The sequence below is a fragment of the Herpailurus yagouaroundi genome, unplaced genomic scaffold, assembly GCF_014898765.1.
Source record: "Herpailurus yagouaroundi ecotype Mexico unplaced genomic scaffold, PumYag 166, whole genome shotgun sequence".
NCBI classification, from domain to species: Eukaryota; Metazoa; Chordata; class Mammalia; order Carnivora; family Felidae; genus Herpailurus; species Herpailurus yagouaroundi.
In genome coordinates this window covers 32,004,905-32,019,926 of record NW_024412407.1, presented here as the reverse complement: position 1 = coordinate 32,019,926, position 15,022 = coordinate 32,004,905, and the positions used below count along the sequence as shown (strand labels likewise).

At 38.4% G+C, this 15,022-nt stretch overlaps 1 protein-coding gene across 1 annotated transcript in view; it reads right to left on the bottom strand.

Annotated features, from left to right (window-relative positions):
• Positions 1 to 6,983: 6,983 nt before the first annotated feature.
• SLC15A5 (solute carrier family 15 member 5) overlaps positions 6,984 to 15,022 on the bottom strand; it is an 88,579-nt gene continuing 80,540 nt past the window's right edge. The window contains exons 8-9 of the mRNA XM_040488810.1: positions 12,606 to 12,714; positions 6,984 to 7,352 (exon numbers count right to left, since the gene is read on the bottom strand). Of these exons, the coding sequence (XP_040344744.1) occupies positions 7,205 to 7,352; positions 12,606 to 12,714 (257 nt within the window). The 3' untranslated portion in view covers positions 6,984 to 7,204. The remainder of the gene's footprint in view (positions 7,353 to 12,605; positions 12,715 to 15,022) is intronic.

The following is a 15,022-nucleotide window of genomic DNA, read 5'->3' as shown; positions in this document are numbered from 1 at the left end:
TATATCTATATCTATATCTATATCTATATCTATATCTATATCTATATATCATCTATATCTATATTCAATCTACATCATCTATATATCTACATCTATATCTATCTATATGTACATATATCTAGATATAATCTAGATATTATATCTATATATATTATAATTATACCTAGATATAATGTCTATCATCTATCATTTATCTATCATCTATCTATCATCTGTCTATCTCTACAGAGAGAGAGAGAGAATGGGAGAGAAAGAGAGAGTGTTCCAGCTAGCAGTTGATGCTGGCTACTGGCTAGGAGCCTCTGTTCCTCTCTATGTGGACTGTTTCATGCTGTCTCTCTACATGGGCTACTTTGGGCTTCTTTGGAGCTTAGTAGCTGATATCCAAAGGCAAGTATCCTCCCGTCCCAAAAAACAAAGCCAAACATAAATCATATTGCCTTTTATGACCTAGCCTCAGGGACTACACAGCATCACCTACACTGACTTTCTTTGTTGAGGATGTCAGAAAGTCCTGTCTATATTTAAAAAGAGAAGAAATAGGCTCCATCTCTTTATGAGAAGTAGCAAGATCCTAGAAATTCACCTGCAACCAAAAATGTTGTTGTGGACATTTTCGGTTTAAAGTTGAACAGATATGTTTTAGGCAAAGAGCGGTGGCAGGAGCATTTCTGGTGACATGAGAAAGTGGCACAAGAAAATTACTGAAATGTGAAACAGCACAGCTTATTCTGAAAACTACAAGTAGTTTGGACTTCTGACTGGCACAGTTGTTTGACTGGAGTGCAAGATGCAAGGGCAGAATAATATGACAGATTTGTGATTCAAAAAGAATACTCAGTCCGAAATATAGAGGATAAACTGGTGAGAACTAGACGAGTTAGCCCAGATTGGACTATCTATATCTATACCTATATCTATCTATATTTATCTATATCATCAATTATAGATATACAGAGATAAATGCATATATATAGAAAGAGAGAAAGAGAAATATGTATATGTATAGAGAAAGAGAGATATGATATGCATATATATGTGTATCATATATATGTCTGTCTGTCTGTATGTATATATGTGGAGATAATATAGCTCCACAAAAATCTCTGCCTTCATGGACCATATATTCCCCATAGCCTTGTGGCCGTGTATAGGAAATAAGGATATTATAGTAAAAGAGATGTCCTCAATGAAGCAAGAAGAGAGGAAAGTATCCTTTCACATAGATTTACTCATTAATGTGAAAAATCATTTACAGTTTAGCATGAATTAGAAGAGAAAGCTGGAAGGAGAGAAGCCCTTGGATTTTTTCCACCTGCTCATCTAGCCAGTGAACTTCATGGACAGTTATGCATTCAAGCTTCTTTGTAATTTAAGCCTTCTCTCGTGTGCTGCATATGGCGATCTGGGCTAGCCGTATGGGATGTGACTCCTGCTTCAAGAGTAATGCTGAAGTTTGTAGCACTCACTGCCGTTGTGGGAAGCAGACTGTTGTTGAAGTGTTATTATTAATGAGGATTACTGCTGGACAGCTTGAACTAGAGGATAATTTATTCTCCGTGAACTTCTAATTGCAGTAAAATGGTTCATTCACTGCCACACTTGTCCATCTTGTTTGTTCCTGTCTTTCAGGCACGGTTAGCTGCAATGAAATAAGGCAGAGCTGCACAGGCTGCACAAGAAACAAAAGTCTGCATTTCTGGAGACACCGTGGAAACTGGTCAGAGAGGCTTAGCTCATTTAAGAGAGGTATGGGAAAATGATGAAAGGCATGCTGGCATTCTCAAGGGGGTGATAATCAATTCCTGTGAACCAAGGCACCTACTATGTGCAATACATTATGCTAAAATGGGAAATGAGTTTCCAGATGGCCTTCCTCTGATCTCACTGTTGAAGCTCACACTTTCCCTCTGGCATTTCCAATCGAGAGCTCTTTCTCTTATTTTAAAATTTAGCATACCCTTTCCATTCTCTCATTTTGCTTCAAGAGATTGCTTTGGGAAAATGAAAACTGTCCATGATGATGACATGTGTACTTTCTTGGTAGTATCTTTGATGTTATGGTGACTTCCTCCTGATTTGTGCTGAATTTCTGCCTCTCACTGATTCCATTTTTTCTCCATCTTTTATCCCTGGTAGAACTATAGCCTTGCTCTTTGCATAAATGTTGTTAAATGTGCTCCTGGATTGCTGCTACCATGGTAATAGACACTTGTCGTAGACTCATTACTGTATTTATAAAAGATTTGGTCACTGGTGGTTTAGCATGCTTAAGAAACAACTGGATTCCCAGCCAGTAGAAGGAGTCAAACCTGTCTAAGATGGATGAAAGATTAGGGTTTGGGTGCTATTATTATTTTATAGTTAGCAAGCTCTCTGAGTGGACTAGTGACAGTGTATCACCTAGGGAAGTGATCTGGGCTGTCAAATAGCATCTATTCTACTGTAGGCAATATTACTGAGACACTCAGCTAGAAAGAGACAGAAAAAGACAAGGAATAAGAGACAGAGAAATACAGAGACAGAGATAGGTAGAGAAAGACAGAGAGATTGAGTCTTGCCATCACTATCCTTGATTATCTTTGACAATTTCACACTTACTGGATAACAAGCCTGGAGGAATCCTCAAAATCTATACAGATGCTAAGGAAGTAGAGAGTCTAGTTGACCTCAGGTTCCAATCTTGACCTAGCAAGGGATGTTTTATGTGAGGAACAGATGGTTCACATGTGATTTAAGGATCACTGGGAAAGTAGCCATACAATAGTTATTAGATAGATGTACCAATCCACTGCCACAGTGCATGAAGTTCTTTTTTTTCTTTTTTCTTTTTAATGTTTATTTATTTTGAGAGAGAGAGAGAGAGAGAGCATGCGTGTGCGTGCACAAGCAGGGGAGGGGCAGAGAGAGAGAGAGAGAATCCCAAGCAGGCTCCACACTGACAGCAGGGAGCCTGACTTGGGGCTCAACCTCACCAACCATGAGATCATGACCTGAGTCAAAATTGAGACTCGAACACTTAACCGACTAAGCCACCCAGTCTCAGTCCCCTGAAATTCTGCCCATAGAATCATGCCTTTGGGTTTAAGCAGAAGGCAGTAATTATTCACAGAGGGGGAGGATGAGAGCACAACTTAGGAGTGTTAAAAATTTCTCCTTAAGAATCAATCTGGCAATTACCTATGGAAGAAGTCATATTCTTATGTGTTGGGACAGAAAAGACTGAGATCCATTAGGTTAAGGCATTGCCTTCCCTGGAATCCCCTTGAGATTATTTAAAAATCTACTACAGACAACAGCTATACTGAGAGGCAGTATACAGAGAAAGCCAGACCCTGGATTTTGTAGCCAGACTCTCCAGGTCCAAATTTTTACTCTGTCCATGGTATATGTATAACCTTTGCAAAGTCATTACCTTCTCTATGCTTCCTATTTCTTATCTGTAAAATGGAGTTAATAATTGTACTTACCTCATAGAGTTATTGTGATGATTAAATGAACTAATATACCCAAAACACCTAGAACAGTGCCTTACCCTTAGCAAGTACTACCGGAGTCTTCACAATTATTAATAATATTTTTGGAGGTAAATTTGTTTTCCTCGAATTGTTTTCTAAGGCAGTTTGGAATGGATTGTAGCACATCCAGAGCATTTTGATGAAAGAAGGAAAGGATGTTTTTGAGCCCAAACCCCTGCCCCCATGGTCACTCTGGGTCTTTTCAGTGGGGTGCTTCTGACACCCTAAGCTCCACATGAAGACAACACATTGCTCCACAGAAGCTGAGTGAGGGGGAAGAGATGTTAGAAAGATCCTTGTTTTTTGTTAACCATTTTGTCAGGGTCTCTAACCCCGCCATGGTCTTTCCTTTCATTCTTGTTTCCTTTTAGATGATGTAGAGAAGTGTTTCGCCTAAGCGGTTGGGGATGTGCCAGTGTTGGTGACATTATGAGTGCTGTTTGTAGAAGGAACTGGCACTTGAGAGACAGATAGACCCAGGTTCAAGTTCTGACTGTGACATCTACTATCTCTGTGACTCTGGATAAATTACTTAATGTCTCAGAGCTGCAATTTCTCATTTATAAAACAGGCATGCCAAAATGTGCCCACCTCCCAAAGGGGTGGTGCTAAGCAAATGTGATGATATGCGTGACACCAACCTATAAACTGTAAAGGGTGACATAGATGTGAGTTGTCATTAGTCGTGGTTCCTTTAATATCGCTGTTCTCTACAAGCAGACCTACATTTCACACCTGCATTTCAGGTGTGCTGTCATCGCTTGGCTGTTGATTTTATTTGAGGCCTTCACTCAAATGAGTGAAGTGAGTCTGTGACTGGTAATTGTATGCGGCTTCTCTTGCAGTGGAGATGGTATATGCCCACTGATGGACCGGTTCAGGGAACTAAGGCTGAAGTTCTGTTTCCATAAAACAATGAATCCTGACAGTTTTCAGAAGGGGTGCTTTTCTTTCCTCAATTTGTGAATCGCATGATATTAATAGGAAACTTTTTGGAATCATGAGCTGTTTTTTTTTTTTGGTGGTACTGTTACTCTGATGGTCGATAAAACAAGTTCAGAAACCAAGAGAATCAGAGGTTGGCCGGGGTGGAATGAATGCTATAAATCAACATTACCTGAGGGGATATGAGAGATAAGGGATTAAGTGGAGTAAAGAGATAACAAGGGGGAAATATGCAAGGAGCTTGGAAAAATTTAACAACTTGCAAGAGCAGATTTTTGGGTATTATTAAAAAAAGTCATTTTGGTGGAAACACTTTCACTAGCAAATTCGTGAACTAAGGACATGGTTTTCTTAATGTTGAGTTCAATGTAGTGGCTGCGTTGGACTGAAGTGCTACAAGAAAAAAATGGAAGAGGAAAGAGATGTCACTGTTGTGGACAGAATCAGATGGGGTCAGACCTGTGCTCTGTGGGCCACAGAAAACATTTTCAAATACCTTGCCTTTCAGGTCTCACTCATGGACAAAAATAGAGCACAGAAGGTGCTTTTTAGGGAAGACTTCATTTTCTCAATCTTTCACAACTGAAAAATGGAGCAAATGAGTGTCTGGGTACAGACCCTTGGCACCAAGTGACTGGGAGTAAATGGAACACTGCAGGGACCCAGAACTTTGCCCGCCACTGAGCATATTATGGGAGAAATACAGTACAGACCCAGCAGGCTTCTGCAAACAACACATCCCTTTAAGTTAATTGGTGTTATATAGAAGCTGAAATGCTCCGCTTATTTACAAAGCTACAGATTTATGTAAAGCAAAACCAATTACACTTAATGCCTAAACTATTCCAGGTGCTCAATGATAATGTTGCTAGGCTCTAGAGAAGAAACTGCCGTGTGAATGTATCCTGTTCCGAATGGAAGCATGTGTAGTTACTGCAATTTAGCTAATCGCAAGTGTCAACCCCAATGTGAGAATTCTAAGCTCTTTTGGTGTTTGCTTTGGGTCAACTTTATAAGTCTGTAGATCTCTTTTCATCTCTAAGGAGGAGTGAAAGCGTAATGAGCGCTTTTTTCTATTACCGTGTAGAAATTGGGGAAATGAAGGCAAATTTTTTGGGGGGGAAAAACACAACATAACAAAATAAAACAGACCCTTTTTTTCTAATAGTGGGAGAGACTGCCAGAGCTGCTCACTTTGTACTAAGGTGAGGTGTTCAAAGGTTTCTTGATATTTTGGATGTTCATTAAACCCAGATTGCAAACGTGACATTTAACCTTTGCAGCAAAAAAAAACCTGTAAGACGTATCCAGGGGTTGGCCTCACTATTTTTTCAGATCACACACACACACACACACACACACACACACACACACACACACACAAATAGAGAGAGAGAGAGAGAGAGATTTGGAAAAGTTACAAGGCAAGAATTTATGTCTGCAAGAGCTAGTCGTTTTATTTGTCCTCCAAACAAACAAGCAAACAAAAAATTGAGTATGAGAAACACCTGGTGCTTTACAGCTGCTCTTTTGCAATTAAAAATGCATATCATATCTAATCAAGATGAATAAATCTTTTATTCTACAGATCTAAAATATTTTAGGTATACACAAGGGAAGGTGCTTAATTGCAGAGTCGTTTGCAATCAGCTGATAAACCCAGCTATCCTATCTGCTGTGAACTGTCCTAGAAAGCAGTGGCACTTATACTTCAGGGAGAATGAGAATGATCGGGGTGTGTTTGTTAAACCCACTGATTCCTGGAAAAAGATTTGGGTTAAGGCAGTCTTTGGTAGGAGCCAGAAAGATTCTCCTAAAGCAGGTGATCCTCAACCAAACTTTGACAAGCATTGTTACAAAGGTAGGGGGCATTAGTTTTGTTTGATATTGGTTTATTATTTTTTATATGAGTTTCCACATTTCTTTGTTTATTCAAAGGATAAATGTTATTTATGTCTTTTGGAAGACGATCTTCTGAATATATCTGAATTGGTAGCATTGAAGACCAAAATGTGTCATTTGAATTAGGGATCCTCTTTAAGCTTCTCTATTTGATTCATCAATTACTCTCTCAACACTCATTTAATCTTCCTCAATTTTCTTTTTTCCTTTAATCAGAATAATTCCATCACTTACCTTTATTTTATAATGTCTTCAGGATTGAATATTCTTTCTTTGTTAAGGGTCTCAGTTTTAGTTAACATTGCTTTTTAATTTCGAGAAAATTTCCTTCATATCTTGATAGGATAATATGAACATCAAATATAGTAAAATCATGTATAGATTTATTATTTAGTCAGATATAGACGGCATATGATCACAAGGTCTGGCATTGTAATAAGTGCTCAATAAATGTATAGAAAGGAGGAATGTTAACATACTATTATTTTGATTCTATTGGCACATTAAAACTAAAAATAGCATTTATATTGCTTTTAATGGCTGAACCACCATTGTAAACAGTTGTAAAATATAGTAATGTTTAGGACCTAATCATTTTGTTGTCATGGAGGCAACACAGACTTTGAAATTACTTTATCAATTGTAATGTATAATGTGTTAATGCAAAAGCATAATAGTTCACCAGAAGAGTCATGATTAGTCTTTATAAATAAAGTACACCCATAATATTCCTAAAGTCACTGCCATGCATATTAATTCTTAAACTAAAATGCATAAGGTGTTCAGGTGAAGAAAACGTGAATACTTTGCTCATAGGATGGGTAGAGTCAAATGTAGTTTCATAGGGCTGTCTCCCAAAGATCAATACTTGAAGAAAATTCTTGTGTACTGCCATAAAATTTCTGAGACTTTTCATGGAGGAGAAGTGTTTCTTCAAGATTACTTCCACTGATGTTCTGGGCATTAAAATGATTTAGATTACAATACCTAAAAAAGAAAGAAAGAAAGCTTTTTTTAGGACCAGATGTAGATGACTTGATAAATCATTTGCTTTCTTCCTGTGCTGTCTACCTTTTATTACGGGTCCATAGATACTGGCACAACAGTGATGATTATTTAAGAGCACTGCGTACCAGAACAGTCTTTATAAAACGACAAAGGGAGTTTCAGGACATGTTAAGTTGTCTCATAAGGACCTTTAGATGGCGCTGTTTTACAACTTGCAATGACTGACAGAGCGAGATGGGGGAAAGTCTGAAACCCTATCAACTTTACAGTTTTCATGGAGACCAGGACTCATGAAATACTTCAGATGCACAGGAGATTTGTAAATTCAGTGTTGAACCCATGTAGAAAACACCGTTGTCAAACAATCCATGAATACATTTCTAGAATGCATACCCTATACTCCTGACCCAAGGAACACGTGGCTTTCCTGAGTGTCTGTCTTCTAAGTGCCAGGCACCATGCTAGGGCTCTATACCCACCCTCGCTTAGTGAATTCTCACTACAACCCTAGAAGGATGAAATCATCCCCATTTCACAGATAGGGAAACTAAAATTCTAAGAGGTTAAATGACTTCTTTGGGGTTCATATGAATAATAGTTGGCAGACCCTAGGCTGGGAACTCTCTTATTCAAAATTCTGGCCTTTTCTCCCTGTAGCACACTACTTTTAAAGACACATTATTCTCTTGGGGCACCTGGGTGGCTAAGTCAGTTAAGCGTACGACTCTTGATTTCGGCTCAGGTCACGCTCTCATGGTTTTTGAGTTCAAGCCCCACGTGAGGCTTTTTGCTGTCAGCACAGAGTCTGCTTTGGATCTTCTGTCCCCCCTCTGCTCCTCCCCTGCTCGTGCTCTCTCTCTCTCTCTCTCTCTCTCTCTCTCTCTCTCAAAAATAAATAAATAAACATTAAGAAAAAAGACACAAACACTTCTGAGAAAGTTTTAGGAGGATAGGAATTTCAAACTGCTTTATTCACTGCTGTGTTCCTAGTGCCTGGTGGATAGCACATGCTCAAAAATATTTGTTGAATGAACAAGTGAATATGGGCTATAAGTTCAGTTTTATCAGATACATGTAGGCTTCTGAGGTCAAACATCTACTTCTGATTTGTGAAAGTTTCCAAAGTGAATTTTACCTGCTTTTCCCTCTCAATATATTGCTAAAAGTAACTGTAAGAGAAGAATAATGCTTGAATAAGTGGTCTTTTGTCTCTGATTTATGTTGCTTTCAATAATTATGACAAGTTATGCACAGAAGACTACTGGTATCATTGACAAAGTTGGGGCAATGGTATTAACTTTAAGATGTGTTTTACAGAGGTGCCTTGGTGGCTCAGTTGGTTGAGTGTCTGACTTTGGCTCAGGTCATGATCTTGCAGTTTGTGAGTTCCAGCCCTGCATCAAGCTCTGTGCTAATAGCTCAGAGCCTGCACCCTGCTTTGGATTCTGTGTCTCCCTCTCTTTGCCCCTCTCCTGCTCTCTCTCTCTCTCTCTCTCTCTCTCTGTCAAAAATAAATAAACATTAAATTTTTTTTAAAAAGATATGTTTTACCATACTGGAAGGACAGTGGTGTTGAGATAAAAACAAACACCCTTTTGCCCTCCCTCCCTAAAACATCTGTAATATCTTTTTATTTCAGCATCTAATGTGGGATATATATTTTTATCCAGCACTGTAGAGATGTTTATGTAATACTTTTCTGCTAGGGAAAGACATTTCATCTACCTACATCCTTCACTCCCAACCTGAAGAGCCTCAGGTATGACATGTTACCATTGCTACTTTTAGATTTGATTGAGGAGGACTCTAAGACAGACAGAGGCAGAGGGCTGTTTGTTTTGTTTTGTTTTGTTTTTGTACAAATGAAAAATAAATCTTGCCTGATATTCATATATAATTCCTAATGGTACTCAGGTGATATCTGAGTGACCCTGGCAAGATTCTTTTTGTTCTAGGACTTAAACTAGGATTGTATCACACTAATATAAAAATCATGGTGGGGGTACCCTCAGGTGCCAACAGAGACCTAAGGTCAGCTGTGTGTTGGTGAAGATGCTGTTTCATAATTAATATGCTGTTCTCAAAACTTTAAGAACAAGAATAACTTGGGACTGTCTTGTTCTTGATAGATTTGTCACTGTTATCTGGCTCTGAACACCATTGGGTTTGGTAAAAATTGAATTGTGATGAAATGTTTATTGCAATCAAACACTGACTCCTAAATAATATGTTTCAATAATACTGTCTCTAGAACACCTGTGTTTTCTCCTGTTTCTTCACATACTTACTGTTTGTTAGTGTTTGACAATCAATCAATATAGAACTAAATCAAAATCATTCATTCCTTACTAGAGACACTGATCTCCTCCCATAAGTTCCATATAGTTTCTTGCCTAACTTCTGGCTTGGACCGTCCCGCCCCAATGGGCAATAGATACCCAGGGTAATGTGTGACTTTGCACTAATGTAGTTGGTTTTAGCTGATTGATCTCTGCTGGCAAATTTTCCACTCTCTTTTCTTCTGATATGTGACACCCATTCTTTCCCGGTGGAGTGGCTGATCGACAGGTGATGGTGGGTATGGTTACTTTAACTGAAGGGATGGGTTTCTTCCCTACCCATCAGAGTCAAGGGGTTGTTATAGAGTAGGTAGAGAGCTCTTCTGTGGCACTTAGAAACAGTATGCTGGGGGCGCCTGGGTGGCGCAGTCGGTTAAGCGTCCGACTTCAGCCAGGTCACGATCTCGCGGTCCGTGAGTTCGAGCCCCGCGTCGGGCTCTGGGCTGATGGCTCAGAGCCTGGAGCCTGTTTCCGATTCTGTGTCTCCCTCTCTCTCTGCCCCTCCTCCGTTCATGCTCTGTTTCTCTCTGTCCCCCAAAAATAAATAAACGTTGAAAAAAAAAAAAAAGAAACTGTATGCTGATAGGAGAAAGTGTGTGAGCTTTATAAAGATACACACATGGGTTTGAATCCTAGGTGTGTGAACCTAGTCAATTTACTTACCTAGATTCTCACTTTAGTTTTCTTATTTATAAAAAGTGATAAGATTTCTGTAACAGGGAGGTGGTAGAGATTACATGAGGTTATGTGTGTGTGTGTGTGTGTTGCATACTGACCAAGATAGGAGTGCTTAACACTTGGAAAATTAATTTCCTCCCTTCTTGCTTTGTTTTATCCTGTCTCTATTTTTCCCCCGTCCTCAAAAAGTAAACAGAAAAAAAGGAAACGAAAATGTAGGGAAATAGAGGATTTGCTAAGAATCAGATTTATTTCTCAATAAATCTTCTATTATCACTTAGTCCCTTCCCACTTTTGGTTCCTCCAATATTTGGTGCTTTGTACCATTTTATTCTTGTCTCCTTCTCTGTACCCCACTCCACCATCTGTCACTTCTTTGTAGTAACTCACTTGTTCAACAATCACAGAGAAAGAATCACACTTCAATAATTGAATTTGAGTACTAAATAGTAGCTCATATAGACTGGTACTTTGCTGTCTTCATTTTTTTTTTTTTTTTCTAGTGCCTGGAACAATGCTTAGTATATTGAATGAATGAGTAAATGAATGAATGAATGAGTAAATCCCCGAGCTAATAGAGTCTGGTTCCAGTGCTAGTTCTTCCATGAATTCAGCCCATAATCCTGGTCATTTTTGCCACACCTCTGCATGAGTCTAGAAGAAGAATTAAAAAGGAGGAAGAAGGAGGCATAAGGCAAAGCATGAGGTCATTATTATTACTATTGCTAACACTTTTGAGCATTTACTCATCCTCACAGCAATTTTACGGCACAATTGCTATTCTTACTGTTTTCACTTTACAAATGAAAAAAATGGGCTTAACAAAGTTAAATAGCTTGCTGAAGTTTCTACAGCCAAGTAGTGGAAGTGGATTCAACTGGGCTGACTAAAAAAATTACCTTTCAAACTACTTTATGAAAAGACAAAGGTCAGATCTTACAGTGGGAGAAGATGTAAGAAGTGTAGGGTTTATGAGAACTGGAAGATGAGCACCACTTATGTGTTTGGAGGCAACGAATGCAGGGGAAAGAGGCTTTGCCTTCACCTTCGGTTTTCATCGATGACTCTATTTTGCTCCAAAACTGAGGCTATTCCCCTTGGATCCTTCTGCAAGACTCTTTGATATTCTAATTTGGCTTTCAATCCAAGAATGAGATAGGTATTTATATTGTGGAGAATCAATTCAACAACTTATATACTTTGGAAGGTAAGAAATATAAAAATTCAGGGAGCCATTAAAACTTTTGATTTTGTCATTAATTCTGCCTTGCATGAAATTTAAGTGCCTCTCTTTTATACTGAACCATAAGCTCCGTGAGAGCAGGAACATAATGGCAGTAAACATTTATTGACTTACTGACTTTGTGTCCTTCTAGTTTACTATCGCATGTAGTACCTATTGCATGACTGGTGTTCCAACAGAGATTTATTCAATGAATGAAAGAATGATTTAGGCAAGGGAGAAGTGACAGTGATGAGATAAAATATGACTAAATAGATAAGTGAATAGAGGGAAGTGAGAAAAATAAAGATCTCTGTAGTTGACACAACATGACAGGTACTGTGCTAAGCCCTTTGCCAAAATTCATATGCCTAAAGCCCACAAGATGTTGGTTTTCTTGATTTTATTTTACAAATATAAGAACAGAGGCTCAGAGAAGTTAGACAATTTGCTCAAAACTACACAGTCCTCCAAAAATACGTCAGTGAGAGAGAGAGGTGGGCTGGCAATGGATGGATGGTAGATGATACATAATAAGCCACTGACTGGTCTCAGGTGACTGACTAAATGATTTTGCAGTTTGTTATTGACCTTGAAATGGTCACTGCTGATTGAAAGGCCTGAATGGAATCCAAATCTTAAGCATCATTAGATTTCTAGCTATTTGTTTAATGATATTTGCTTTTAATGATAATGACTCATTCATTCTTATTATCAATATGGTTATTTCTAATTCTAAAGTGGTGCTATATAGTGGAGAAAACATATCTTCTTTCAGAACATGTTTTAGAATTGAGTAAAGCACTATTTTATTATAAGGATCAATGGCAAAAGTGAAGTCTAAATCGAAATTTCTTGCTCTGAATAATCTGTTAAATTTCTCTAATATCTAATTTGTCCAGTCATGGCATACAGGATTCCCGTTGGCTCAGTGATAGTTCCCAGATCAATATTTCACGGACTCAGAAATTGCTCATCTTACCACAAACTTACCTTTGTGAAACACTCCAGAATCCCAGAACGTTCAACAACGTTAATGATGCCAAAAAGAAGAAGAAGCTTTCTAAATTGCCTTTGTTTAATGTGTTTGGAAACCAATTGCCTGTTTGGAACAAAAGTAATTGTTATTCAACTGCAGAGTTGTAAGTTTCTGTGAATATTTTATCATTCCACTATTCATAGAGATTTATTCGCTTCAATAATATCTACAAAGCAAAAAAGCTCATCTGAAACTCATTGTCAAGACTCGTTTAATTCTGTAATTAATGGTAAAATAACAAGCAAAGTACCACAAATATTTTGAAGGTCAAAAAAACCTTAATTTGTATAACGCAATATAGGTTCAGAAGAACTGGGCTATAAAAGTAACCCTGATTATGCTAACTTAACTGGAACCGTGTACCTATCTTATTCATTCTTATATATCTAGTACCTAGAGTGCCTGACACATAGGAATTATTCAGTAAATATATATTGAATAAATGTAAAATATTTACCACAGCCAGTTCTAGCTGTAAGGTTAGTGACATAATAGACGTAGATGCCAGATGTTACATTATTTTGACATCTTAGATAAATCTAATATTACATTATTATAATATCACAGAACCTATTTATCAAACTACTTGAAATCTCTAGTTGACATGAAAGTACTTTTTGACCTGATAAGTAATTCCTTCAAATTAATACTTCTAAATCAGATATCCCCCTCTTTCTTAGGATGTCAAACTTCTATACACAAAACTATTACATCAGTATATATGAAACTATTTAGGATTCAAGGTAATTGCTCTTACTTTGCTCCTAAGTTTTAACTTTTGTTTTGGATCTTTGCTATAATTCTCTCTCTCTTTCTGTACCCAAATCCATATCTATATCTATATGCATTATCTCTATTTCTACACACACTCAATTTTCCTTCAGTGGGTTTTGATACATTATTATTTAATACATTATACGAAATAATGCATTATATATGCAGCACTTATTTTTTGGAGTACTTTTTTTTTTTTAATTTTTTTTTTCAACGTTTATTTATTTTGGGGACAGAGAGAGACAGAGCATGAACGGGGGAGGGGCAGAGAGAGAGGGAGACACAGAATCGGAAACAGGCTCCAGGCTCTGAGCCATCAGCCCAGAGCCCGACGCGGGGCTCGAACTCACAGACCGCGAGTTCGTGACCTGGCTGAAGTCGGACGCTTAACCGACTACGCCACCCAGGCGCCCCATATTTTTTGCAGTACTTTTAAAACAACAATAGGATATTAGTATTAACAAATATGTTATAACAATCCCAGACTTTAGCCTCTACTACAAAGCTGTCATCATCAAGACAGCATGGTATTGGCACAAAAACAGACACATAGACCAATGGAATAGAATAGAAACCCCAGAACAAGACCCACAAACGTATGGCCAACTCATCTTTGACAAAGCAGGAAAGAACATCCAATGGAAAAAAGACAGTCTCTTTAATAAATGGTGCTGGGAGAACTGGACAGCAACATGCAGAAGGTTGAAACTAGACCACTTTCTCACACCATTCACAAAAATAAACTCAAAATGGATCAAGGACCTGATGTGAGACAGGAAACTATCAAAACCTTAGAGGAGAAAGCAGGAAAAGACCTCTCTGACCTCAGCCGTAGCAATCTCTTACTCGACACATCCCCAAAGGCAAGGGAATTAAAAGCAAAAGTGAATTACTGGGACCTTATGAAGATAAAAAGCTTCTGCACAGCAAAGGAAACCACCAACAAAACGAAAAGGCAACCAACGGAATGGGAAAAGATATTTGCAAATGACATATCGGACAAAGGGCTAGTCTCCAAAATCTATAAAGAGCTCACCAAACTCCACACCCGAAAAGCAAATAACCCAGTGAAGAAATGGGCAGAAAACATGAATAGACACTTCTCTAAAGAAGACATCCGGATGGCCAACAGGCACATGAAAAGATGTTCAGCGTCGCTCCTTATCAGGGAAATACAAATCAAAACCACACTCAGGTATCACCTCACGCCAGTCAGAGTGGCCAAAATGAACAAATCAGGAGACTCTAGATGCTGGAGAGGATGTGGAGAAACGGGAACCCTCTTGCACTGTTGGTGGGAATGCAAATTGGTGCAGCCGCTCTGGAAAGCAGTGTGGAGGTTCCTCAGAAAATTAAAAATAGACCTACCCTATGACCCAGCAATAGCACTGCTAGGAATTTATCCAAGGGACACAGGAGTACTGATGCATAGGGGCACTTGTACCCCAATGTTCATAGCAGCACTCTCAACAATAGCCAAATTATGGAAAGAGCCTAAATGTCCATCAACTGATGAATGGATAAAGAAATTGTGGTTTATATACACAATGGAATACTACGTGGCAATGAGAAAAAATGAAATATGGCCTTTTGTAGC